We start from the raw sequence: 27,877 nt of genomic DNA, 5'->3' as shown, positions 1-27,877 counted from the left end.
AAGGGCTATTTTTTGGAATGTTACCTTAAAAAAACTTCAAATGTGGGCCCAATCATTGGTAGTAACTGAGCAATGAGTGAAGAGCTGGATGTATTCATAAATGCAATGCCAGCACTTCCAGAAAGAGTTAGTAGTTATTAAATGCTCTATAAAAGGGAGACCACGATGCTGTAAGATGATAGTGGTATTAAGAATTCCACAGGAGCTCTCTCTGTCACTAACAATTTTTTTTTTTTTAAATCAAATTTGTATCCACAAATCTTAAATGTGAATCTTGTCAACAATAGGTTAGATGTACGTTTTTGAAAGTAGTGATAACAAAGATACTAGTGGTGATATGTGACAACAGCAGGAAATATAAATTCTAGCAGTGAATGTTTATAATTTCTGGAAATTTTTACATCCTAGACATGGAAGCTCTTTGACAGGATTAGTAAGACAGCAGAAATTTTGGCATACATTCGCACTTTGAAGATGTATGGCTGGGAGCTTCTTTTCATGAGTTGGTTGATGGAGATAAGATCTTCAGAAGTGAAACACTTATCTGTATGGAATGTACTTTAATTCATAGAGTTCTTACAATAGTACTGTTAATATATTCTTCTTTCAAATGCCTGGATTAATCGTCCATCCTTATGTTTCTCCTTTTTTATTAGACACGGAAGTATTTAGATGCCTGGTGTGTATTCTTTTGGGCAACAACACCAACTCTTTTCTCTTTGTTCACATTCGGCCTCTTTACATTGATGGGATATCAGCTTGATGCTGCAATGGTATTGTAACATATTCTTGATTATGTGTAATATCTTAGTGATCATGGTTTAATTTTTTTAGTTTTTCCTTATTTGTTTTTCCAGTAAAAATCTAGTGATTGTTGAGAAACCTAATGCTGTTCTGAAACCTTATTTTCAGGTCTTTACTTGTCTTGCTTTGTTTAATACTTTGATCTCTCCTCTAAATTCATTCCCATGGGTGATCAATGGATTGATTGATGTGAGTAGTCCATGTTCATGTTTGATACTTATAAGCTTTGATCTTTCCTCTGGTTAATAATTATAACGTTTCAACAATAAATGGTTTTGGATTTAAAAGCTACATCCTCTCTCATCCTTATCTCAGGCCATTATATCTACAAGGCGGTTGAGCAGGTTCCTGTCCTGCTCTGAGCATAAAGCTGCTGAACTGGAACAAACAGCTGGTTCTCCTTCATCACCTTCCTTCAGTGGTCAGTTTAATTTTAAATTAGAAGATATGGCTGTTGCCATGTGTGATGCATCTTGTGCTTGGTCAAGCAGTGAAGAAGTGGAAAAAGATTTGGTCTTACATCATGTGACTCTAGGCCTTCCAAAGGGTTCTTTGGTTGCAATAATTGGAGAGGTCAACTCCTTGACTGAAGTTTCTTAAAAGTTTATTATCTCATTGATTCTTCCGAGTCTTATGGTAAAAATTATACTGGCATAATCAGTTTGATTGACATGAAGGTAGATAAATAAGACTTTCCTGTCTGGCTGTCCCAACTTCCCAAATGCAGTCAATAAAGATCTTTACTCCCTGTTGATAAAAACTCATGTTGTAATATATTTTTTAAATCCTATTTTACATTAAGAAAAACAAAAATATTATCTTTGTGTCTAATGCATTATCAAAATAAACTAACCAAACTTTGAACTGCAAAAGACCCAATTGATCTATCCGTTCTCATTTTGGTATATTAATTTATTAAATTTGACAAATATTGCAATGTTAATAGAAATATTGATTGATTGATACGAGTCTTGTAAATGAAAGTAGCATACTCTGTAATAAGGAAAAGCTTAGTTTGTGTTAAATTATTTAGTCTCAAATTTAGTATGTTGGATTTAGGACCCTTCCGGGAGTGATTATAATGAAAACACTTTTATGATGATTCCATTGATGTTTGGATATAAACAAAAAAAAAAAAAATTGTGTTTTTAGTGCTACATAACAAAAAAGTGATTTGTAGAAAAAAAAAAAAAACACCCATAAATGCTAACACAAGGAAGGAATTGATTTAACACTGCAGTTTTGTTATTCAGAAAACTACTTTTAATCAAACGATACAATACACTCTTATAGGCTGTAAACGCCCTTTATTCTAGGAACATAAAAACAAATAACTAATTACCTAGAAATAAGGAGAGAAAAAAACAGCAATCTAACAACTTTGACTAAGTCATCTAATGACAACCAAACTGATCTCTCTCAGTGATCAGTTTTGCCTACACTCCCTCTTAAGTTGGACTAAATAAATTAAACAACCCCAACTTGTCCACTAACTTCTCAAATGATAGCTTGACGAGTCCTTTTCTAAGAAGGTTTGCAGCTTGTTTTGATGTTGGCACATAAGTCATACAGATAACTCCTTCCTGTATCTTTTCTTTAATAAAATGTCTATCAATCTCCACATGCTTGGTTCGGTCATGATACACCAAATTGTGAGATATTTATGGCAGCCTTGTTATCATAGTAAAGTCTCACTGGTAGCTTTACTGTTACTTCTAACTTCTCTAACAACAACTTTAGCCATAGTTACTCACAAATTCCATGAGCTACAGATCTAAGTTCTGCTTCAACACTGCTTCTTGCTACCATTATTTGCTTCTTGCTTCTCCAAGTTACTATATTTCCTTAGACAAATGAGTAGTAGCCTGATGTTAATCTTCTATCACTAACTGAGCCAACCCGGCTGGTACCGATAAAGGCTTCAACACCTTTTTCTTCTGTTTTCTTGAAGAAGAGTCCTCTACCAAGATTCCCTTTTAGACATTTCAAAACTCAATATACTACTTTCATGTGTTCTTTCAATGGAGAATGCATAAATTGGCTCACACAACTTATCGCAAAAGCCATGTCTGGCCTGGTGTGAGATAGATAAATAAGCATCTTGATCAAGTGTTGATATTTTCCTTGATTCACTGTGTTGTTAGTTGGATGTTCACCTATCTTCAAGTTTGGATCCAAAGGAATGTTTATTGGTTTACATCCAAGCATTCTTGTCTCTTTTAGTAGATCTAACACATATTTCCTTTGAGAAATGGAAATCCCCTTTCTGTTTCTTGCAACCTCCGTCCTAAGAAAATATCTTAAACTTCCCAAGTCTTTCATCTCAAATTCGGCTGCAAGATTTTTCTTTAAGCATTCTATCTCTGCTCAGTCATCCTTAGTTAGGATAATATCATCAACATAAACAATGAGAATTGTTGTTTTTCCCTCTTTCTGCCTATGAAATAGAGTATGATTTGCTTGTGCTTACTTATATCCATGTTGACGAAGAGCCTTAGTGAACCAGACGAATTGTGCCTTAGGTGACTACTTTAGGCCATATAATGACTTTCTTAGTCTGCAAACTTTTCCATTTTTTTCTTTCTTCATCAAATCCCATTAGTAACTCCATATAGACTTCTTCTTCTAGATCTCCGTTTAGGAATGCATTCTTCACATCTAATTGTTTAAGAGGCCAATCTTAATTGGGTGCCAATGACAATGGGACTTGAACTGTATTTATCTTAGCAACCAGAGCAAATTTTTCTTGGTAATCAATTTCGTAGGTTTGAGTGTATCCCTTCCCAACGAGTTTTACCTTCTAGCATTCAATTGAACCATCTGCTTTATATTTGACTATAAATACCCACTTACATCCCATTGGTGTCTTGTCCTTAGGTTGTCATATGATAACTCATGTACCATTTTCTTCTAGAGCTTGCATCTCTGCTATTATGGCTTTTTTCCATTCTAGGTTCCTCCATGCATCCTGCACATTTTTAGGAATTTCCACACCTGAGAGGTTAGTAACTAGTGCTTGAACAGAGTGGGATAAGTGTTCATATGTCATAAAATTTGATATAGGATGCTTTGTATAAGATATAATTCCTTTCCTCATTGCAATAGGAATGTCAAGACCAATTAAGTCTATGTTCATACCTGACTTCAGATTAGATTCCTAACGGTTGGAATTTTTAGGATTGTTCTCCTTCTTTGAAGTCTCTTTCCGTGAGTAAACGGGTCTAAATAAAAGCAAATCTCCCCCTGCCATTGTTGCTTCCTTGGCTGTAGAAAAATCCAAATTGTTGGGACTCTGATTTGGATTTGAATTTTCTGGATTGGGTGCTGTTTGAGTGGATATGAGCTGAACAGAAGGCATAAACTAAGTAGTACAATATGGACTCTGAGGTTGATGCAGATTTGGTATCATATTTGGAGAAGAGAAATTTGGACTAGGAGAATTCGAATTTGACTTTGAGTTGGATTCTGATTGGGTGGGAGACTTGGGCTGATGAGAGAGATTAGGATCTTGGAGTGGCTGTGCGGAAGATATGGATGGTAAGGAAGAATAAGGTGAGAAATCCCAAAAATACTCCCATAGACTTGAATTTTTTGAATTTGAATTACTCAGATATTTTGAATTTGAATCATTGTCCCTATACCAAAATTTCCTTCACGTTCATTTTCCTCCTGTACGGAATTTTGGGTAAAATAAGGTTGATTTTAAAAAAATGTGACATCCATGGAAGTAAAAAAAAATTGTTTTTCTGAGGAATAACACTGATACCCTTTTTAGGTTGCTAAATATCCCCCCAAAAAATACATTTTAGTGATCTAGGGCCCAATTTACTACAATTTTGAAAAAATATATGAATGAAAGAAGAGCAGCCAAAACTCAATAGTTTTTTAGTTTAGAAAACTAGTTTTAATCAAACAATACAATACTCTCTTATAGGCTGTAGACACCCTTTATTTTAGGAACAAAACATAGATAACTAACCACCTAGAAATATGGTGAAAAAAACCCTCAATCTAACAACTTTAACTATGTCATCTAATAACAACCAAACTAATCTCCATCAGTTTTGCCTGCAACCTACCATGTGATAGTCCTAAGATCACTTCATGTGATAGTCCTAAAATCACTTCAAGTGATTCTTTAGATTTTTAAAACCTTGCCAAATGCCAAAGCTTTGTCAGGAAAGTGCTTCTAGACATTAGGAAGCTCTTCTGACCCTCCTAAAAACACTCCCAAATAGGCTTTTAATGACATGGAAAGACCATTTGTCTAGTGTTAGAATAACAGTGAACTTGGAAAGTTAGAACTTGGGACATGCTACATAGACACATATCTCTATAGAAAAATATTGTCCTATATATATATGCTCATAGTGAACAAAAATATTGTTTAACAGAAGAAGTAGAAAGGACAGATCATTTTGGCAATACAACAACCTAAAAAGGAAAGGAGGAAAAACTATAAAAGCATCTCCCAATGCTAAAAAATCTCCCAATAAGAAAACTAGACAATGGCAAGGATAGAAAAACTCTGGGGTTAGAAAATTTCCAACAAGGTCAAGACATGAGTGAGCTCTATTTGTGGTAAGTCTTATCAACTTCATGGTAGCTACCTTAGACTTTCATGTGAAGGAGCAAGCTAAAGCTCTAGAAAGATCCATAATATGGAGAAGCCATTGAGGCCCCCAACCTTGTCACAACTAAGATGCTCAACAATTTCAAAGCTTCCAATGAGGCTAGAATATGTGCCTCAACAGCTAAGTTGACGGCAGTAGGCTGCTTCCAATAGGTTTTTCTCAAGTTATTTATAATGCCAATAGTCTGATAGATATTTTTTTATTAAGTAAAACAAGTGACATTGAAAATGGGAAGGTTCAATCTCAAGTGCCCAAGGAAGATACGCTGATCACCTTACACAAAGCAAAGGATTGGAGAAAATATGAATAAAAACAACCAACTCTTAGACTCAGAACCCAAGCAATAATTTATTCCATAGAGGACTGCCTCTTATCCCCTGCTTTCTCTTTGGACCTAAAATGGAGAGGATGCCACACACTTTGTTTTAGCTTCCTCTCTGTTGCATCAACTAGTTAATCATTAGAATCTTTTCCATATGTTTGACCAAGCAAAGAAAACCAATTTGGGTAGTAGACTGAGGAGCTCCAAATCTCAGAAGCTTGGTAAGAACATCACCCTTGCAGCTAAGCATCAAATATGAATTTCACTGAAAAGAACCCATTACTTGAAATTTTCCACCTCAAAACACTGGCCTCTCTCAAGATATTTTTAGCTGTTTGTTCATGTTTTCTTTACTGTCTGTAAAATCATGAAGAAGTAACAGAGGTTAAAAAAAACTTGAACAGATGAATGTGAGAAAATAATAAAAATTATTTTTGATTGTAGAATTTATATTTGATAGAATAAAATGCAAAACTTCTTGTATCCTTGCCTTTTGGATGGTCCTATTTCAACAGTCACCACATTTAATCCACTCTACATTCAGGTTGGTTCGGGTAAGTCATCCTTGTTAAATTCAATTCTGAAAGAAATGAGGCTCATCCATGGATCAATATATTCGGGTGGATCTATAACATATGTACCACAGGTTTGTAAATGTCCCAACATGTGCTTGCCATATCTACTCTATTTCAAGGCCGAATTTCCTTATGATGGACTTTGCTATTTGGAACTGTAGGTCCCATGGATTCTATCGGGGACAATACGTGAGAATATCTTGTTTGGAAAGGCGTATGATCCTACAAGGTATAAATCTATCAACATCAGAGTAAAATTTTGAGAAGTCATGATAATTTTGTTTGTGTTTCCTCATTGTCTATTCTCACTATCTAAGCTCAATTGCTCCTGCCGTTTGCAATATAAAAGGTAATTTTGTTTCTTATTGTTGACCATGTGAAATGTTGAAAAACAATCAGCAAGTGAACCTTTTTTTGGTTCTTCAATACTAGTTTCTTTTTCTATTTTGAGTAGGTACTCAGATGTATTAGAGGCATGTGCACTGGACATTGATATCTCACTAATGGTTGGAGGTGACATGGCTTATATTGGAGATAAAGGAGTCAACTTATCAGGCGGACAGAGAGCTCGACTTGCTCTGGCACGGTATTATCTTTCCTCTGTGCCTAATGCAGCTAGCATTATGAACATGAACTATTTTGTTTCTTTATTTTTGGCAACTTCTTTTTGAATTTTGTGCAATTGACAGGGCTATTTATCATGGATCTGATATATTTATGCTCGATGATGTCCTGAGTGCTGTTGATGCACAAGTTGCCAGGTGCATTCTACATAATGCAATCCTGGGGCCTCTTATGAACCAGCATACACGTGTTCTTTGTACACATAATATTCAGGTTATTGCTCCGAACCCTTTGGTGTTTTTGAGACATTTTTGTACGCTAGTAAGATCCATACAACAATTTAAAATTTTCAGTTTGAGGCAGCAGGACAAGGAGTAAGTTTTCTATAGGAATCATTCAGTCTTAAAATATAATGTTTGATGCAGTGTAGCAGAGTAGAAATAAAACATATCTTAATTTAGTGGATAGTACTATTTTGTAATAGTGCTCACAACAATTTCTTATATAAAAAATTACAGTATCCTACAATTGCATTTATAGCGTGGTTCATATGACCAGTGAAAAAGAGAGATCCTAATCTCATGTTTGCTAAATGAAGCCATAGTCCCAACTACCATTTTTTTTGGGTCAGGGGGAAAGGTTTGGATGCAAAAATATCCTTACCCTTTTTTGTATCTAGATCCATGCACTTTCTTAGATCCTTGAAACTTATTTCTTTTTTTATTTGAAACTATACTTGAAACTATATTAACTAATAGAAAGATTCACAAAGAAGGATGAGAGGTGCTTTAGAAAAGAACGTGTAAAAACACTAGTAGTGATGCAACTTAGTGCATGAAGAATTTTGTGTAGCATCGGAAATCCTTGTGCAATTTGAATTAGTTTCCCATTGTTCTAATTTCCTATTTTTAATATATTTACATTTTTTTTTTATGTTCTTAGATTTTCTATTTAATATATATGCATCTAGGTCTTTTATGAGTAGAACTGTTTTCCTATTATTTCTAGGCTTAAGAAGATTTTAAATGTTATTTATGCTTTGAAGATTATTATTCTTTAGTTTCATTATATATTTTTATTTAGTAACTTTAATTTACCTGAAGTTTCTCCTTGTTTCTAATCATTTTTCTTACTTCTGAATTTGGTTATTATTGTGAACAAAGTAGATCATCCTCTCTTGGTATATGCATCAAATTTGGTGTTAGAGCTTTGGTTTTAGCTTACTATATGATCAATCATGCCACCACAATAATAATTGAGAAGTGGATGTTGTCAAGTGCCTGCTTTAAGTAAAGCATTATTGTAACACTCTTTAGACCAAGTAGAGTTTCTTTAAAGACAAGTCAAGATATTGGCCATATCATTGGCTTAATGCGTTATGAACCTGCTAGTTAATTGCCCACTGGTGATCTTAATCTTCACTGGAAAATGATGTGTAGTAATTGGATTTTAGTGGAAAATCTTTCCTATATTCTGCACCATTGAAGATAACCTATTGAACGGGCTAAATGACAGTAGAAAAGAAATATTAAGATTATGTTTCCTAAATTTTGTGCAAGTCCTAATACTAAGGATTTTTTTCAATTGGATTAACATCATAGATAGCATATTTGGATATCATGAAATACCTAACGTGAGAGAATATAAGTTAGGATCAAGTTTGTTATGTTTCAATTTTATTAATATTTTGTTTTTAAAATTTGAAATATAGCTGTTGTAGGTGATTAGGAAGCTATATCTCTCTGTAATTTTGGTTCCTATTTTCTATTGATTTAGTTTAGCCTAGATTCTATCTTGTTGCTAGGTATTTTTCTATAATTGTACTGGTCATTCATTCAAATAATGCAATAGAGCTATTTTATTTGTTTTCTAGTCACTGTTTAAATGGTATTAGAGCGGTACCTTTGGCCCTAGGGTTTAATGGCTAAAACGACCATGGTTGGGACAAGTAGAGAAGAGGACTTGTCTATAGTCTACTTGAGCCAATCCCAATAAACATCACAATAACAATTGATGACCATATTGCAGGGAGAAGAGAATGTTTCTCTCCAACTTACAGTCTACAAGTTGAACGGTAAAAATTAAACTTGTAATGGTCTTAGTCAGTCAAATGGGTTATTCAACGGAGAGGAAAGCTCGGACACTTGATGGAGCCACTAAAGGACCAAAGGAGGATGACCTTGCCTTTTCAAGGATGGGATGCAAAAAATTCAATAGTGATTATGTGGTTGATAACTTGATTAATTCCATAGAGACTGAAGTTAGCCAAAGATACCTTTTTTTGTTGATTGCAAAAGATGTTTGAGATGCTACAAAATGACCTACTCAGATTTGGGGAATTCTGAAAAAGTATTTGAGATCAATCAAAGCTATGAGATACAAAACAAGGGAGCTGATCCATGACTCAATACTGTAATGCATTGAAGTACTTATGGCAACAGCTTGATTCATTTTATGAGGCTGATTAGGGGTGTGCCAAGTGTAGTGTGAAGCAGAAAAAAATTATTGAAAAGAAAAGTGTGTTTAATGGTGTACCAAGTGTTGTGGGAAGCAGAGAAAAATGATTGAAAAGGAAAGAGTGTTTTGAGTTTCTTACTAGTCTCAATAAAGACCTAGATGAAGTAAATGGGCCAAAATCAACAGTTGTGAAGTGAGATATCTCCATCTACTTGAAATAAATGGGTCAAAATCAACTAAAAATCAAACATGTTTCCAAATTTTGCTGCATTCTATCTATTGATGAAATGTATTAAATTAACAATGGCAAGCTAAAACTGGATGATGATGGTCTTCTTTTCTTTACTGTTCTCTCTCTCTCTCTCTGTTTAATATTTTGGCATTATATCAGAAATTAGATGTTTACGTCATATTCAAAAGAAAGAAGAGTTATTGGTCAATGGAAATTTCTAGTCAATTTAATTTTCTTTTTTTTTTTTTGTTCCCTTTCTTGTGTCTCCACTTTTTGTTAATCATCTAGTGGCAAAGTTGTTAATGTGTAATGTCCATCAATTCCATGTGATTTTTTATTTATTGAATTGATTGTTCAAGCAAGAATTAAGAATAGTGATATAGTGAAGAGGGTTTATCTATTGAATAACTGTTGCAATTTTCAATTCAGTTGGTTCTGTTTTGGAAATTTCAGTAGCTATAATTCTTCTGGATGGTTTGGATTGTTCTTCATGAACTTAATATGATGGAAACACAAGCATGAGCTAGAAATTAAGTTTGAACTCTGTCCTCAAAAACTTCTTACACGTTGCAATATGGTTACATAACATATGATGGAAGTGGAATTGGAATATTGTTATCTGGTCTTTTGATGTTGTCGTAGTTATTGGCACCTTTATAATTGTTTCTTAATTCAGTGAATTTGGTCTGGGAATCAACTTATGTCTAGATACTACTGTCAAGCATAGCATTATTTGAAAGTGAGCCATAGCTTGTGCTGGGCTACTAGTTAACCCAAAAGCTTAAGATTTAGATGACGAACCAACAATGTTTATCAAAACAGCTAATACTTAGGCTAATAGTTGACAACCTGTCTCACTTGTGACCTTATCTTTCATGTGGGTTTAATTTATAGAATAAATGATAAGCTTCAAACCCCAGGCCTCTTGGAAACCAAGGTTCTGGTACTGTGTTAAGCTATCAGCTACCCCCAGAACTTAAGTAGTTAAATAATGGGAAAAAAAATGTATAGCAAGTTGAGTGATACTTTGGTCTTAGCAGCTCAAGTGAGCAATGTTTATGATCTTGAATGCTGTTTTAACTTATGACTTTCACAAACTAGTGGTCTTCCAAACAAAGTTGAGAATTATTCAGTATTTCTACATCATTCAGGCAATGTCTTCTGCTGATATGATTGTGGTAATGGACAAAGGACACGTGAAGTGGGTGGGGAGTTCAACTGACTTTTCTGTTTCTTCATATTCTACATTCTGTTCTCTGAATGAATTTACTGTATCTCAAGTTCAAAGCCTAGAATGCAGCACTAATACTTCAACTGAAACAAAACAAGATTGTAAACCTGAGAGGGATTCTATATGTGTTCCTGGGGAAGCACAAGAGATCATTGAGATTGAGCTGAGGAAAGAGGGCAGAGTTGAACTTACAGTATACAAGTGAGTGATAACTTTTATTGTAACATTTGGTGGTTAAAGTTGAGAAATATCTTTAGGATTTTTCCTATTTGTTTCATTAATATACTTGTTTGATTAGTAATTTTTACTGTTAATGATTATCCTCTGCAGAAGTTATGCCACATATTCTGGTTGGTTTATTACAGTTGTAATATGTCTGTCAGCAATTTTAATGCAAGCTTCACGTAATGGAAATGATCTGTGGCTGTCATATTGGGTTGATACAACAACAGGAAGTAGCCATACAGAGTACTCCACATCTTTTTATCTGGTAACTGATCAGTTCTTCTTTGAATGAACTTCCATCAATTTGTTATTGTAAAACCTTGTCAAAGTTCTAAAATCATTGTAATTAGTCGTTGAAAAGTACCTTTAGAAGCCTATTAGTCAAAAAGACTCCACAGCAAATGCAACTGACAAAAACTTCCCCTAGCAACCAAACTAGAAAAGTTGTCCTAGCCATCCCACAGTTGATTGAACTTGTTATATTCTACCAATGGACATGTTTTCTGTGAAAGTTTGTTGTGAGTATTCCAGTTATTGAATTAAGTGATGAAGATTTAACTCAATTATTTAAGTTAAAAACCATTGATTGAATTCAGTTATGGAAGCAGATATTGGAAATGCAAAGTAGTTTATCAAAACTTTTAGAAGTCATTTTGAAATTTAAAGTCATGATGTGGCATTTGGACAATATTTATATAATTTAAGCAATATCATTGAGTCTACCATGTGGAAGAAGAATCATGCAGTTGCTAGATAATTAAGGAAGTTTTTGCAGTGTCCAGGCACATAGATGAAAACTTTCTTTGAGATTTTATTTGCTGCCTACTTATTGAATTAGTTAGAAGGGTGCAAATTACCTCTAGGATACAACAAAGGTCATGAATATTAGAGCAGTTTTGAGGAGGTGCAATCCAACTGTAGTTCTGAAATGTTGGAATCCTTGAGAGTAACATGTGTATAAAATTGTATCCATTTACAGATCTGATTTTTATGTCTATTTTTCTTCCTAAAGCAACACTATTGCTTTCCAAGAATAAGTTGACAACTTATATTTTAATATCATTACAAGTAGAAACTTGTGAAATTAGGGTTAGGGTTAGGGAGGAGAAAAGAGGAGAAGAAGAAAGTCTATAAAAGAGGTTTAGATTTGTCTGACTAGGTTTTACCTATACCCTCTGATCTCTTTACATCATTCACTAAAATTACAATATTGGCACTAATAACCAATTGATAGAATAACTCTTCACATAACTTTACAAATAAAAAGAAAAATAAAAAGAAAATAAACTCTAACACTCCCCCTCAAGCTGGAACTTGAAGACTAAACATGTCTAACTTGGATGATAATTAATGAAAGTACTATGAGGCAATTGTTTCATAAGAATGTCACTTCATTAATCAAAAATCAAATATAAGGTGTAACAATCTACTTTTGCATCAACAAATCTTGTATGAAATAACATGCAACTTCTACATGTTAGTATGCCTATGAAAGATAGTATTATTCCCAATAAGGATAGTGGTTTGATTGTCACAATATGTTGGTATAGGAGTCAAAATCTGCAAAGTCAGCTTCTAGTAGCACTAATCCATCTAGACAATAGAGGCTGAAAGACGAAGGCACATAATAGGAATCTTCCTAGCAGTGTGGTTCCACCTGTGAGTGTTGTAGTTAGGTTGACAATTCTAGACAAAATTCCTAAGTGTCTCCTAACTCAATTTTTCCAATCTTTCTTCGGACTACTTTGCCCAATGAAGATTAAGTTGTTGAGTTTGTCAAGTGACTAAGGTATGTAATTGAGATTGGAGTTGGATGAAATTGAATCAACCATATTATTTAAATGTTGTTTTACATAAAATATTTTTTAAGAAGTTAGGAAGGCTTAGGAAGAATTTTTTTTACTAAGTGTTGGTAATGCCCTATTCCAAGATTGATCTAGCTTTAGGTCGGATGAATCCAGCTTACACTTTTTTGATGAAATCTCATCCGTTGGATCAAGGGCTTCCTTCATTTAAAAACCCAAAACTTGCTTCATGTTTAGTAGAGAGAGACATAGCAGCAACCATCCCCTTTGGTTCTCTTCTCCTTTCCTCATTTGGGGTGTTTGGTTGCCAAGAAAATCCAACTTTCCTATTGTTTTCCAAACTGTTTTTAATGGATTTTCTTGAGAAAAAAAATTGGTTGATTCTTCATTCATTCATTTCTCAATCTCTAATCTATTTGGGTTTGGGTAAAAACCCATTTTCTTCTTGTGTGGATTCAAGAAGAGGCTGAGATCGAGCTTGGTGTAGACTCCAAGTGTGCTCCGGAAGAAGAAGTTGAGAAGTTGCTAGTAAAAGGTACTAGTCAAGTGGTTCGGGAAGGATTGGTAGGCTTGAGCTAGGTAAAACCTTGTATTCGGTTTTTGTTCTTCATAGTAGACATTTTCGATCTGTTGTAGACCCGTGGTTTTTTATCTCTTCGGAGGTTTTCTACATTAAAAATTTGGTGTCGTTGTCTCTTTCTCTCATTCTCCTCTTTGATTTATTTTCAGTTTTTGATATCATTGATTACTTGGGCATATATGTTGAATGGAAGAAAAATGAGTTGAAATATGTGTGATTATCCATTGGATATCTTAAATATATTTTTTATTTTTTGTTCATTTTGGTTGATGATATCTTGTAGTAATTGGAAATGAGTTAAGTAGATAATTGTTTTTATGAATTAATCTTGAGGAGTGTTGAAGCATTGGCATATGACTTGCATTTGAAATTTGTTGGAGTGTTGTTGCATTCATACTTGCTTGTGAATTTTATACTTTGTTGAAAAGTTGGAAGAGAAGTTCATAGATATTGAGAAATTCTAAGGTTAGATAATTTGTGTCGGGAGATTTTTTTTTTTTAAATTGTTCAACAACACCTATTCACCCCCCTCTAGGTGTAGTCCATCATTGAGATTCACCTTTCACCACCTATTGAGGCTCATAGAAGTCAAATGAGGGCTTTCAGTGGCAGGAATCACAAGATTAATGATGATCTGAACATTTGTTGTGGCTTCAAAGCTGACATAGAGTCAATTTCAGGAGAGAAAAGAGCCTGCAGAAAAGAGTTAAGAGATTGTCCCATCTTCAGAGGGTATGGAGTCCTCTGATGAAGAATTTGGGCGCTCATCTACAAAGAACCTCGGAAGGATTTGCAGGCTTTTGTCAAAGCTTATAGGAAGAATGGCCTTTTTCTTATATCATCACGATATCCAAAAAGCTGTCCAGAATTCTGTTTCTGAAGATACAGAGAGGTGTTCTTATCCTAATGCCATCCAGGGTTGGCCTTCTAATTTAAAAGCAGTCACAGATGGTCTGAATTTTGGCGGGGCGTTGGATTTATCTTTGAGGGAGTCAAAATCAGCTGGGAAACTTCCTATTTTATCCTTCTTGTCTAGTCTTGTAATTCTAGGCCAGTCCCTTCTTCCCAGAAAATTCGAGAGTTGTCTTGTGGTGATCCTTCTAGCCTTCTAGTCAATAATCTGTTAGAGATTTTTTCCCAGGGTGCTTTGGGTCCTGATGTGCCTGACAGTGTTGTCTCCCTTAGTTCCTTCCCTAGAGCTTCCAAAGAGACTTGTTCCTTAAGAGGATCAGGCTGTAGACCCACCCCTTATTCCTTTAGATGGCTTTCAGATAAAATGATTAACCCTTAGTAAAATGGAGTGTGAATGCACTTTTGGCTTCTATGGATATCAACATTGTTAAATACAACAAATCTTCACTTCCTTTTAGCAGTAAAGGATATAGGCCTTAGTAAAAGGACAAAGTATACTGTAAGAGAAGAGGTAAATTTTCAAAGGAAAGCAGTAGTCCTTTAGAGGGTGCTCCTTGAGGGTTTTGATGCAATCATTAAGAGAGAATTGATAGCGAATTTGAATAGTCAAAGGTTTGTGTGGGAAAAGTTTGTTATTAAATTACAAGTCAAAATGTCAGCCTTTTATTTTTTATTTTTTTTACTAGAACTATAGGAAATGACTATATAAAGGCTACTAATTGTATCTTGAAAACCATCAAAAAGTAGTTGACGGCTAGCTTATAAAAGAGAAGACCTTACTTATTGTAAGGACTTCCATTATTTCTTTCCAGGAGAAATATACTGAGTGATTATCCAAAACTTTCTGGTTTCAATTCATGCAAAGGATTTTTCCTCTATTTCTCCTTTAAGAAATCTCAGCTCCGGCAGTGTTTGGAGTAACTTGGTTGTGGTCTACTTGGATAGTAGCTATATTAGTTTTTCAATATTTCATCAATTGGTATCAAAGCCTTTGTTCCAAATTCGTGATTGTTTTGAATCAATGATTGGATTTGGGGATCATTTGAATGCTACATCTTTACAACCAGCAGGAAACAGTCTAACTATAGAAGAGTTTGCAAACTTGCAGTAGGAGCTTAATTAACTATGTGTTAGGTTGGAGCAAGCTGATATTTTTGGTGCTCTGAATTCCACCATTAGAGGCTGTTAGATAATGTATAGTTATTTAGGTTATTTACTTTTCCTTTTCCTTTTCTTTCCTTACTGTATTGTGGGTCCCACTAGCATGTATATATATACCCAAGTCCAATGTGTATTCTTCACAGTTTTTCAATAACAATAATTAGGGATTCTCCCTTTTTCTCTCTCTCTTCACATGGTATCAGAGCCAAGGGAGAAAAAAAACCCTAATTATTTCCGGTTTATCTGTGAATCCATTTTGGGAAATCTTTCAGTGACCGTGTTTCATTCCGGTCACCCTTCCCATCTCCTAAAGCTTTCCGATCAATCGTATCACTGTCAGAAAACCCTCACCGCCGGCGACTTTTCCGGCGACATCCTTTTCCGACACTGACCATACCATCAGGTGCGCAAGGAGGAGGTCTTCAACTTTTCTCAAAGCACCGAAGAAAGAATCCCATCCACGCGCCGGCCACGCGCGTCTCTTCTCCGGCGGCCTGAATCTCACGTGCCGGCGCGTGAGGGCGCGTGGGTCACTTTCCGGCCACGCGCTTCCACCTCCAGCCTCGCCTGACGCCATCTAGCCACCCTCCATCTTTGCTTGTGTCATTCAAGCCTTGAAAGTGCATTTTTTTGGGTTTTTTGTCTCTGCCGGCCCTCTAAACACCCTTTCTGGCGACCTCCGGTGACTTCCTCTCCACCCCGAGCCTTGCACGTGTCTTAGGAAGTCCGCGATAAGCCGTATTAGGGCTCTCTTCAATCCAAACGTATTTCATTCACCAGATAAGTAGATATGGCTGCTAAAAGTTCCACTTTTTCCTCTGTCATATCTGGATCTCCTATGATTACTTCGGAGAAATTGGTTGGCAGTGAAAATTAGTTGTCCTGGTCTGCCTCTGTGGAGCTTTGGTTTATGGGTCAAGGTTATGAGGATCACCTTGTTACGCAGGAGACGGATATCCCTGAGGTTGACAGAGTACAATGGAGGAAGATAGATGCACAATTATGTAGTGTGTTATGGCAATCAGTTGATCCTAAGATTCTGCATCATCTTCGGGCCTACAAAACATGCTTTAAATTTTGGAATCAGGCGAAACGGCTATACACGAATGATATCCAACGTCTTTATAAGGTGGCTTCTTCTATTGTCAATGGCAGACAACAAGACATGGATTTATCTACTTATATTGGCCAGATTGCCTCTCTTAAGGAGGAATTCTTGACCGTGATGCCTCTTACTACTGATGTTGGGGATCAACGAATACAGATTGACAAGTTCTTCATGGTTCTTACGCTTATTGGCCTCTGTCCAGATCTCGAGATCGTCCGCGATCAGATTCTTGGCAGTTCCTCCGTTCCATCCTTGGATGATGTGTTTGCTCGCCTCCTCCGTATCTCCTCCACTCAGACTTTGTCATCTGATAACACTTTAGATTCTTCTGTGTTAGTTTCTCAAACTAACTCTCGAGGAGGATGCAGTGGTAACCGAGGTAGAGGCCAACGTCCTCATTGCACCTATTGCAATAAGCTTAGCCACACTCGTGATTGGTGTTATCAGTTACATGGGCGGCCTCCCCGCACTGCCCATGTGGCCCAGTCATCTGATCCTCAGTTGCCTCAGCCTCTCAGTTCCTCCACATCTTAGGGTATTTTCCTCACTGACAGTGAGTATGACGACTATCTCCGCTATCAGGCCACCAAGTCAGCTTCTGTTGCCCAGACTAGTAATGCTTCTGCTTGTCTTACCCACACATCTTCTCTTGGACCTTGGATTCTAGATTCTAGCGCTTCTGATCACATATTTGGTAATAAGGATATTTTCTCTTCTATTACTATTACCTCTGTCTTACCTACTGTTACATTAGCTAATGGTTCCCAAACTATGGCTAAAGGTTTTGGTTTCGCTCATCCTCTCCCTTCCCTACCTCTCCATTCTGTCCTTTATGCCCCTGAGTGTCCTTTTAATCTTATTTCCATCAGCAAAATAACTCGCACTCTTAACTGTTCTATCACTTTCTCTGATAAATTTGTGACCTTGCAGGACCGGAGTACGGGGAAGACGATTGGCATAGGACGTGAGTCTCAAGGCCTCTATCACCTCACCTCGCCTTCACCTGCAATTTGCATTTCCACTGATACTCCCCTCCTCATCCACAGTCGCCTAGGCCATCCTAGTCTATCCAAGTTCCAGAAAATGGTCCCTAGTTTTTCATCTTTGTCGTCGCTTGCGTGTGAGTCCTGTCAGCTTGGGAAACATACTCGTGTTTCGTTCCCAAAGCGTTTGAATAATCGGGCAAAGTCTCCTTTTGAACTTGTCCACACTGATGTTTGGGGTCCTTGTCGGACCGCGTCTACTTTAGGATTTAAGTATTTTGTCACTTTCATTGATGACTATTCTCGATGTACTTGGTTATTTTTAATGAAAAATCGAGCTGAGTTATTCTCTATTTTCCAGAAATTTTATGCTGAAATCCAAACCTAGTTCAATATTTTTATTCGTGTGTTGCGCAGTGACAATGCCAGGGAATATTTTTCTGCACCATTTACTCCATTTATGTCCCAACATGGGATCATTCATCAGTCTTCTTGTGCTCATACTCCTCAACAAAATGGGGTAGCTGAACGTAAGAATCGACATCTTATTGAGACAGCTCGTACTCTCCTTCTACATAGTCATGTTCATTTTCGTTTTTGGGGGGACGTTGTTCTTACAGCATGTTATTTGATTAATCGTATGCCCTCATCTATATTACATGATCAGATTCCTCATTCCCTTCTTTTCCCTGACCAACCACTTTATTTCCTTCCTCCTCGTGTTTTTGGTTGTACTTGCTTTGTTCATATTCTCACTCCTAGACAAGACAAACTTTCTGCCAGAGCCACAAAATGCATCTTCTTGGGATATTCCAGATTTCAAAAGGGTTATCGTTGTTATTCCTCTGAGACTCATCGCTACTTTCTTTCCGCTGATGTCACTTTCTTTGAGGACTCATCGTTCTTCTCCACCTTTGAGTCTCTTCCTGTTTCTGAAGTCTTACCCCTTCCCATTATCTCCCCACCTGATGCAGTGCCTTCTCGCCCACTTCAGGTTTATCATCGCCGTCATCGTGTCGCTATTCCTCCTTCTTTGGCCGAGGTACCGCTGACTCACCTCCTATCCCTTCGGCTTCTCCTGCCCTGGCACTGCCTCCTTCTGTTGACTTACCCATTGCTCTTCGGAAAGGTAATCGATCTACTCGTAATCCTCATCCCATTTACAATTTTTTGAGTTACCATCGATTATCTTCACCCTATTCTGCATTTGTTTCTACTATATCTTCTGTTTTTCTTCCCAAGAGCACCCCTGAGGCTCTTTCCCATCCAGGCTGGCGACAGGCAATGGTAGATGAAATGGCTGCTTTACACTCCAATGGCACTTGGGATCTTGTTGTTTTACCCTTTGGTAAATCTACAGTTGGTTGTCGTTGGGTCTACACAGTTAAGGTTGGCCCTGATGGTCAGGTTGATCGCCTTAAGGCCCGCTTAGTTACTAAAGGCTATACTCAGGTTTATGGTTCTGATTATGGTGACACTTTCTCTCCCGTTGCCAAGATAGCTTCTGTTCGTCTATTGCTCTCCATGGCTGCTATGCGTTCTTGGCCTCTTTATCAGTTAGATATTAAAAATGCTTTCCTTGATGGGGATCTTGCTGAAGAAGTTTATATGGAGCAACCACCTGGTTTTGTTGCTCAGGGGGAGTCTGGTTTAGTGTGCAGGTTACGCCGTTCTCTATATGGCTTGAAACAATCTCCTCGAGCATGGTTTAGCCGTTTTAGTTCTGTTGTTCAGGAGTTTGGCATGTTCCACAGTACAGCAGACCATTCCGTTTTCTATCATCATAACTCTTCGGGGCAGTGTATTTATCTGGTAGTTTATGTGGACGACATCGTCATTACAGGCAGTGATTAGAATGGTATTCAGAAACTAAAGCAACACCTTTTCACCCACTTTCAGACTAAAGACTTGGGGAAACTCAAGTATTTCTTAGGGATTGAGATAGCTCAATCCAGTTCCGGTGTGGTTCTTTCCCAAAGGAAGTATGCTTTAGACATCTTGGAAGAAACCGGTATGTTAGACTGTAAACCGGTAGACACTCCTATGGATCCAAATGTCAAACTTATACCAGGACAGGGGGAGCTTTTAGGAGATCCTGGGAGATATCAACAACTTGTAGGTAAACTGAACTACGTCACCATTACTCGTCCAGACATTTCTTTTCCTGTAAGTGTTGTTAGTCAATTCCTACAGTCACCATGTGATAGCCATTGGGATGCTGTAATCCGCATTATTCGATATATCAAAAGCACACCAGGCCAAGGTGTGTTGTACGAGAACAGAGGTCATACCCAAGTTGTTGGTTACACAGATGCAGATTGGGCTGGCTCACCCACAGATAGACGTTCCACTTCCGGGTATTGTGTTTTTATTGGAGGTAACCTAATATCTTGGAAGAGTAAGAAACAAGATGTAGTGGCCAGATTGAGTGCTGAAGCCGAGTATCGAGCTATGGCTCTGGCAACATGTGAACTCATATGGCTGAAACATCTTCTTCGGGAGTTGAGATTTGGAAAGGATGAACAGATGAAGCTCATCTGTGACAACCAAGCCGCTTTGCATATTGCATCCAATCCAGTCTTCCATGAAAGGACCAAACACATTGAAGTTGACTGTCACTTCATTAGAGAAAAGATCGCATCAAGATGTGTGGCGACTAGTTTTGTCAATTCAAATGATCAACTAGCAGATATTTTTACTGAATCTCTCAGAGGTCCTAGAATTCAATACATTTGTAACAAGCTTGGTGCATATAACATATATGCTCCAGCTTGAGGGGGAGTGTTAGATAATGTATAGTTATTTAGGTTATTTACTTTTCCTTTTCCTTTTCTTTCCTTACTGTATTGTGGGTCCCACTAGCATGTATATATATACCCAAGTCCAATGTGTATTCTTCACAGTTTTTCAATAACAATAATTAGGGATTCTCCCTTTTTCTCTCTCTCTTCACAAAAGAAGGCAGAATATTCAACTTACCAGCGGAGGAATTTGAGAAATTAACATGCTATTAAGGAGTTCCATCAAACTGTAGGGGGCTTTTTGGATGAAGAAGGTGGAGTTTTACCTTTAGAGAGGCAATCAACATTTCATCGTACTATAGATCGTGATCAAAATAAAAATATTAAGGTAGATATTCCGCACTTTACTAGAGAGAAGCAACCGAAGGAGGTCTTAAATCGGTTGAATGAAGTTGAAAGAGTTTTGAAGTTTCTAAATCTTCCAGAAAACAAAAGGGGGAAGCTGGTGGCTATAAAATTGAAGGGGTATGCTTCCTCTAAGTGGTAGCAAGTGTAGATGACAAGAGTTCAATTTGGAAAGAAGAAAATCTAGAGCTGGACTAAAATATAACAGAAAATCGGTAGTCAATTCCTTCCATTGAACTATGAAGGAATTCTCTTTTAGCAATACTAAATACTTCAGTAAGGCCATTGTTGTGACGACCCACCCTTGCAGGCACCATCTACATAAGCTAGTGTCTCCTCTCAAGTCCAAAAATTGAGGTGAAAGTACTATCTTACAAAAGGAAATTAACTCGTAACCAAATATACTATGTCAGAGCAACACAAAGAAGTATACCAAAGGAACTATATATTCATTACCCTTCCAAGATACATGGTTTTGAGTACATAAAAGTTGGCCTTAAGGGACCCAAAAACTTGTACATACCTAAGGAAATGACTACATGCCAGTAGTCTATCCAAAAAGAAGCAAAAAGAAAAGGGGCAACAAGGGTTATATGCTTTCTTGTCCGTCCTTTGGAACTCTGATGTAGGACAACCCTAGGATGGTTGTCTACACTCAAGGGTAGGTGGTCTAGGGTTTTATTTTTAGGTGTAAGGAGAGGAACAAGGAATAAATTTTATGGCAGAGAAACTTATAAGATAAGAAATAAAGAGAAAGAAGAAACAATAAAGAAAAGATGGAAAACCTTGGAGTCTCACTAAGGCCTTCTAGGAGTCTCACCTAAAAGAAAATCAATGGAGTCTCGCCATTGAGGGTTGCAATCTTGCAATGAGAGAAAATATAATATTATTAATATCAAATCATCCCTTTGATTTACATTGATTAGCTTATTTATAGGTTTCTCTAAGAAATCCAAAGTCTACTAGGACTCTAATAACCTATCATGACTCAAATTCTAATTATATTATAAGTCAACTAGCTAATCCTAATTAGACTCCAACAAATACCCATCCTAATTCAATTCTAATTAATATTAATCGTACTTAAAGTTTACTTAGGTCTTCTCTTTCCTCCTTGAATAAACCTTAAAAGGCTTTCCCCCATCAAACTTCCTTGGTATCTAGTTCTACGAGGTCCTCATTTGAGAATTTTAGGGAACTACAAAGTAAGTATAACTCAGTGAATGATCAAATAATGCAAGTTTTAGGATGGTCTATCCAAAATGGAAAAAGGAGTTTCATCATGCAGGTAACACTCAACGTAAATAATATATAGTATAACAATCAAGTAGGCATATAACATTGGACAACCCAATGTATAATCAATCAAACACATTCATAATCCATGGCTATGATGTCACTCTTAACTCTCGGCACATCCAACTATCATGCAATATAACTAGTATAGTGACCCTTCCTCCATTGGGATATATCACATATGCATCTGCAGACGACATATGTCTCACATATCATGGGGCTTTATAAACACAATGCCCCTACATTTCTCCGCACGCTTCTCGTACAAGTTGTTCCAGTGTCCCCTCCAACTCTTAGCACAGAGGATTACAAGGTCAATTGGCTACGGTGTGCCCCTCAATCTCTACGGCACGATAGGGGTCTAGGGCATATTACAATCACATCCAAAGCAATAATATAAAGTACCATAATGACAGTACCAGTGATTTTTAGTGAATAGTATGTACTAGGTAAGCTCCCAAGAAAGGCTAGAGGGGTCACAATGGGCTCATTTAAAACCTAGTCTCCTTAGACATAGCTTCCCTAAACCGTACTCATCCCTTCATGATCACCGAACCATCTTAACTATTTATATGCATATATATCAATGATACATGGAACACGTATTTATTATGAAAATAGCATTTAACTAAAACATTTCAAACCATATCTCATGATATTTAAAAGAAAAATAATAAATACATATAACATTTTAAACATAAGATATGTAATTTTAAAACCATGTAAAATCATGCTTTATAAGATCACTTGCCTTTTAGACTAGAATTTTCGCACTACATCTATTACAACAACTCAAAGATTAAACCTTTGGAATAGTACCACCATAGGAGCTTTTTCATACTTCTCTGCTTTTCTTTCTTGGTAGGTGAACACCCTATTTGTAGGAACCTAAAGCAAGTGAACATATAGGTGGCTCATTGCATGACCTAGCTAGGTGTCAATCAAAGAGGAATGATTAGTGTCTCTCTTATTGCATGGAGACGACACATGACACATGCTTAATCCTTGCAGCTACTTGAGTAGGTGCAACAACTTGGTGAGTCACCATGCCCTACCAGGTGTCATATGATGAAGGCAGCTTAGTGTCCTCTAGGTTGCACTTATTTTAACACGTCATTTCAACACCGCTGCTTGGTTGCATGCCTTGGACACCTCATACTTGGTTACATGCTTTTAACACCTCATACTTAGTTGCATACCCTCAACAACTCATACTTGGTTGCATGCTTATTGATACTTCATGCTTGGTTGCATGTCTTCCAACATCTCATCCTTGGTTGCATGCATTGGGACACCTCAAGCTTGGTAAGAGATAGGCAAGAAGGTGATGCTCTTACTTGCTTAGTAAGAAGTTGGTTAAAAGGAAACTTCAAAAGCATTATTATTAAAACTAGGGTTGTTACAAACATTCTATGCGAAAATACACTAATGAGTTTTACAAAATGTGAACTAGAGTACAACTAATTGAAATGAAAGTGCAGGCCATTCATCGTTATTTGATAGGATTGAGGCCAAACGTTGGAAATTTTGTGGAACTACAACCTTGTTAGACAATAATTGGTGCTGTGCAGTTAGCAATAAAGGTTGAAAGTCAACAAAGATGGTCTAACAACCACCTGATCAAGAGTTTAAGGGGGCCTAATCAATTGGAGGATAATAGGTGGTAAGGAGATGTCAAGCAAAAATCTTGGCAGTGATTGATGATTGACAGAATTCTAGATCAAACACTTACTTCCAATCTCACAACCAAGGCCAAGGGCATGCAATAATGAGAAATAATGTTCTCAAAAATGGTAACAACTCATTTCAACCAACAGGATGTAGAATAATATGCTATAACTGTGGAAAATAGGGTATCTTCTGATTGTCGAAAACAAGCCAACAACTTACTGATTAATGAAGATGAATGGGAGGATAAAGATAACAAGGAGGTAGTGATGGAACCTCATGATGAAGGAGGGTTGCTGGAATTCATGGAAGATGAAATCACATATGAAGACCATGGTCTTCTAGACTTAGTAGTGAGACGTTCCATGTTAACTCCAAAAGCATTAAAAAGTGATTAACAGAAAAACAATATTTTTAAAATTAGATTTTCTTCATATGGGAGGCTTTGCAATGCTATTATTGATTAGGGGAGTTGTGAAAATCTTGTTTCTAAAGAAATGGTGACAAAGCCCAACTTGGAAGCGTTGCCACACCCAAAGCCATATTGAATTGCTTGGTTCAAAAAAGGAGGTGAAATAAAAGTAGTGCATTAGTGTCTAACACCCTTCTCAATTGGGAAAAACTATCCAAATAAGGTTTTATGCGATGTGGTGGAAATGGAAGCCTACCATTTGTTAGTAGGAAGGTCATGATAATTTGACAATTAAAGTATCTACCATGGAGAGAAGAATGTTTATGCTTTCTAAAAAAATGAACTTAAGGTATTACTTGTCTTGATAAAAGAAGAGTTTGTCAAGTCTATGGTAGAACATGAACAATTTTATGTGAATGTTCGATGCTTTTTAAATGAATTTGAAGCTAATGGAGTTTCCTTTTTTCTGTTGGTGAAAGAAATATTAGAAGATCAACAAGATGTTCCTAATAAAGCAAAGGCATTGCTAGAAAATTTTTGCAAAAGTATTTCCTATTGAGCTACCAAGTAGATTGCCTCCAAAAAGAAACATAAAGCACTGTATTGATCTAGTACTAGGAGCCAACCTACGAAACCTGCCACAATATTGAATGCCTTTAAAAATACATGAAGAACTTCAAAGGTAACTGGAAGGGTTGTTGTAGAAGGGATATATAAGAGAATCAATGAGTTGGTCTGTAGTTCCAACACTATTAGTTCCAAAGAAAGATACTACATAGGAATGTGCATTGATAGTTGAGCAATAAATCAAATAAGGAAAAGTATTGATAGCCAATCCTAGTACTAGAATATATGCTAGATATGTTGCATGGAGCAAAGGTATTTCTAAAATTGATCTTAAAAGTGGTTATCATCATATTGGGTTTTGAGAAGGTGATGAGTGGAAAATGGCCTTTGAAACTAAGCATAGTCTTTATAAATGGACTGTAATGCTTTTTAGTTTGTCAGATGCACCCAACAAAGTAATGCCTTTAGTGAATCAAGTTCTGAATAACCAAGAAATAGACTTTATCCTTTTAAGATCAAGTTTACTTCGATGTTGGGAGTGGATATGGACAAAAACTATACACCTAAATATATTTAGGGGTAATAAGGAGATTATTCGAATGTGAGGGTAGGATTGGAGAAGCGTTTGACAAGGAGTTTTGAAATTTAGGACTCTAGTGGGCGTCCTATTAATTAGAAAAGTTGCAATTAGAACATCTTCCTCTAAAATATGTTTAAGAACATTCATTAAAAACATAAAAGATCGTGAAACTTCTAGGAGGTGTCTATTTTTCCTTTCAGCAATTCCGTTTTGTTGAGGGGTCTCAAGACATGAACTTTGTTGAATTGTCCCATTATTTTTTAAATAATCACCCAATATTGTATTGAAGTAGTCTTAGTCATTATTAGAACAAAAAACTTTAATCATAGTTTGGAATTGTGTTTGGATCATGGAATGAAAGGTTAACAAGATGGTTTTTACTTTAGACTTTTCTTTCATAAGGAATTTCCAGGTTACCCTTGTATGATCATCAATGAATGAAACAAACCATCTACTACCAGAAATGTTGTCAACCCTAGATGGTCCCCAAATATCACTTTGAATGATTGTAAAAGGTTGTGATGGTTTATAACCTTGGATAAGGTAATTATTCCTAACATGCTTTGATAATTGACACACCTCACATTGGAGCAATTTGGCATTAGTTTTATTGAATAAGTTTGGAAAAAGTTTTTTCAAGTACAAGAAATTAGGATGCCCCAGCCTATAGTGCCACAACATAATGGCACTTTCATTATTGGACATAGAGAAGATAGGAAATGACACATCCCTTACAATTTGAGTTTGTTTTTCAGGATTGTCAACCTTTTGTAGGAGATAAAGCCTCACACACTCCTCAGCATTGCCAATCATCCTCCCCAATGCCAAGTCCTGAAATGAGCAACATGTATGTGAAAAATTAGCAACACACTTCAAATCTCTTGTAAGTTTGTTCACAGATATTTTCAGAATCAATTTTTGAGAAATCATAACAGATCCTATTCCAACCACTTTGGGTAGGGATCCATCAGCAATTCTCACCATGAAGTCTTCATAACAAGGGGTAAAATCATGAAGGAATGAGGCATTACCAGTCATGTGGTCAGAAACACCAGAGTCAACGATCCAAGGATTATTTTTCTTTAACTGAATGCCCAAAGTAGTGGGAGTATTACTTGTTTGGGCAACAACTGCAACACCCGAAGTAGGGTTGGACTTGCTTGGACTAGGAGGACTCTGGTGGACTGGTTGTGTTTGCTGTTGAGCAAACATTTTCTGGAGAAGTAGAAGTTGCTCCTTGCTGAAAGGAGTAGTTTCTGGTGCTGGTTGTTCATCTCCAGTAGCTGCATAACCTCAATTTTCACAAGGTTTCCAATCTGGAGGCTTGCCATGAAGAACCCAACAAGTTTCTTGGTATGTCCAGGTTTACAACAGTGTTCAAACCATGGTCTCCCTCCTTTTTTGGTGCAGTTATCAAGTCCTGGGATGTTAGAGTTGCAGACAGCAAGAGCAAACCTTTCATACACAGTTGTTTGTCCTCCTAACATGACCTTCTTCCTACTCTCCTCTCTTCTCACCTTAGAAAAAACCTCCCGAATAGATGGAAGTGGATTTATAGCAAGTATTCTCCCTCTCACTTCATCTAGGTTTTGATTTAATCCCGACAAAAATTTAAAAATCCTCTCTTTTTCCTCAACCTTTTTATATTTGAGGCTACATTCAGAACAACAAACCTTAGAATCATTAAAAAGATCAAGTTGTTGCCAAAAACGATTCAAAGTACTGAAATATTGAGTGACACTAAGGTCTCCTTGTCGTAGGTCATGAATCATACCTTTAACTTCAAGTAGTTGTGAAGTATTCTCATTGTTGGAGTAGGATTCCATTGCTGCATCCCAAATCTCTTGAGCCATTTCATAATACATGAAGTCAACACCTATCTCATTAGTCATGGAGTTGATGAGCCATGACATTACCATGGTATTCTCAGCCTTCCAAACCTTGTACTTCAAATCAATTGTGGATGGAGCAGTGACCAAACCAATGAGATAATCATCCTTGCCTTTCCCACATATGAACATTAAGATAGATTGTGACCACTCCATGTAATTCTGGCTATTCAACTTGTGTCCAATAATCGATTGTGTAGCTAATTTGAGGACAGGGAACAATATTTTCTGACCTGGATGATACCTTCGAGGCTGACCCATCTTTTCAGTAGCCATACTGTATTTTACCATTTGAATATGGACAGTTTTGGTTTTGGCACCGATACCATCAAGAATTTAGAGGGGAAAACTCTAATCAGTTTTGGTTTTGGCACTAATACCATCAAGAATTTAGAGGGGAAAACTCTAAAATTTTCATTGATACCTTACGTCAAATACAAGAGAGGGATATATAGAATACACAGCTATAACAGCTGTGTGAAGATCCCTTAAAATCAATACAACTGTAATAGCTATAATAGTTGTGAGAATAGTTGAAGAATAGGGTTTCACGGGAATAATTTTCATTCATTGAGATTATTCTTTTATAGAGTTTACAGCATATACAAATCCCTCAAATTAGGAAACTAAATCACTGATTAAAAGGAAAGAATAACTCCTAACAATTACTTTCCTAAAAATACAAAGATTGACAACTAATAAATAATTTACAGCTTTACAAAGTTA

General features: G+C 36.6%; 1 protein-coding gene across 3 annotated transcripts in view; it reads left to right on the top strand.

The window, feature by feature from the left end:
- The window catches only part of LOC117922196 (ABC transporter C family member 13), a 159,928-nt gene that overhangs the window by 100,322 nt on the left and 31,729 nt on the right, over positions 1–27,877 (top strand). For all 3 annotated transcript variants that reach the window (XM_034840242.1, XM_034840241.1, XM_034840243.1), the window contains 10 exons: positions 429–546; positions 657–773; positions 913–993; positions 1,120–1,377; positions 6,305–6,406; positions 6,497–6,564; positions 6,790–6,921; positions 7,025–7,172; positions 10,740–11,020; positions 11,150–11,309. In XM_034840242.1, the coding sequence (XP_034696133.1) occupies positions 429–546; positions 657–773; positions 913–993; positions 1,120–1,377; positions 6,305–6,406; positions 6,497–6,564; positions 6,790–6,921; positions 7,025–7,172; positions 10,740–11,020; positions 11,150–11,309 (1,465 nt within the window). The remainder of the gene's footprint in view (positions 1–428; positions 547–656; positions 774–912; positions 994–1,119; positions 1,378–6,304; positions 6,407–6,496; positions 6,565–6,789; positions 6,922–7,024; positions 7,173–10,739; positions 11,021–11,149; positions 11,310–27,877) is intronic.

Source organism: Vitis riparia, chromosome 9, assembly GCF_004353265.1.
Source record: "Vitis riparia cultivar Riparia Gloire de Montpellier isolate 1030 chromosome 9, EGFV_Vit.rip_1.0, whole genome shotgun sequence".
Classification (NCBI taxonomy): domain Eukaryota; kingdom Viridiplantae; phylum Streptophyta; class Magnoliopsida; order Vitales; family Vitaceae; genus Vitis; species Vitis riparia.
The sequence above is the reverse complement of the archived record's forward strand: the minus strand, read 5'-3'. Positions and strand labels throughout refer to the sequence as shown.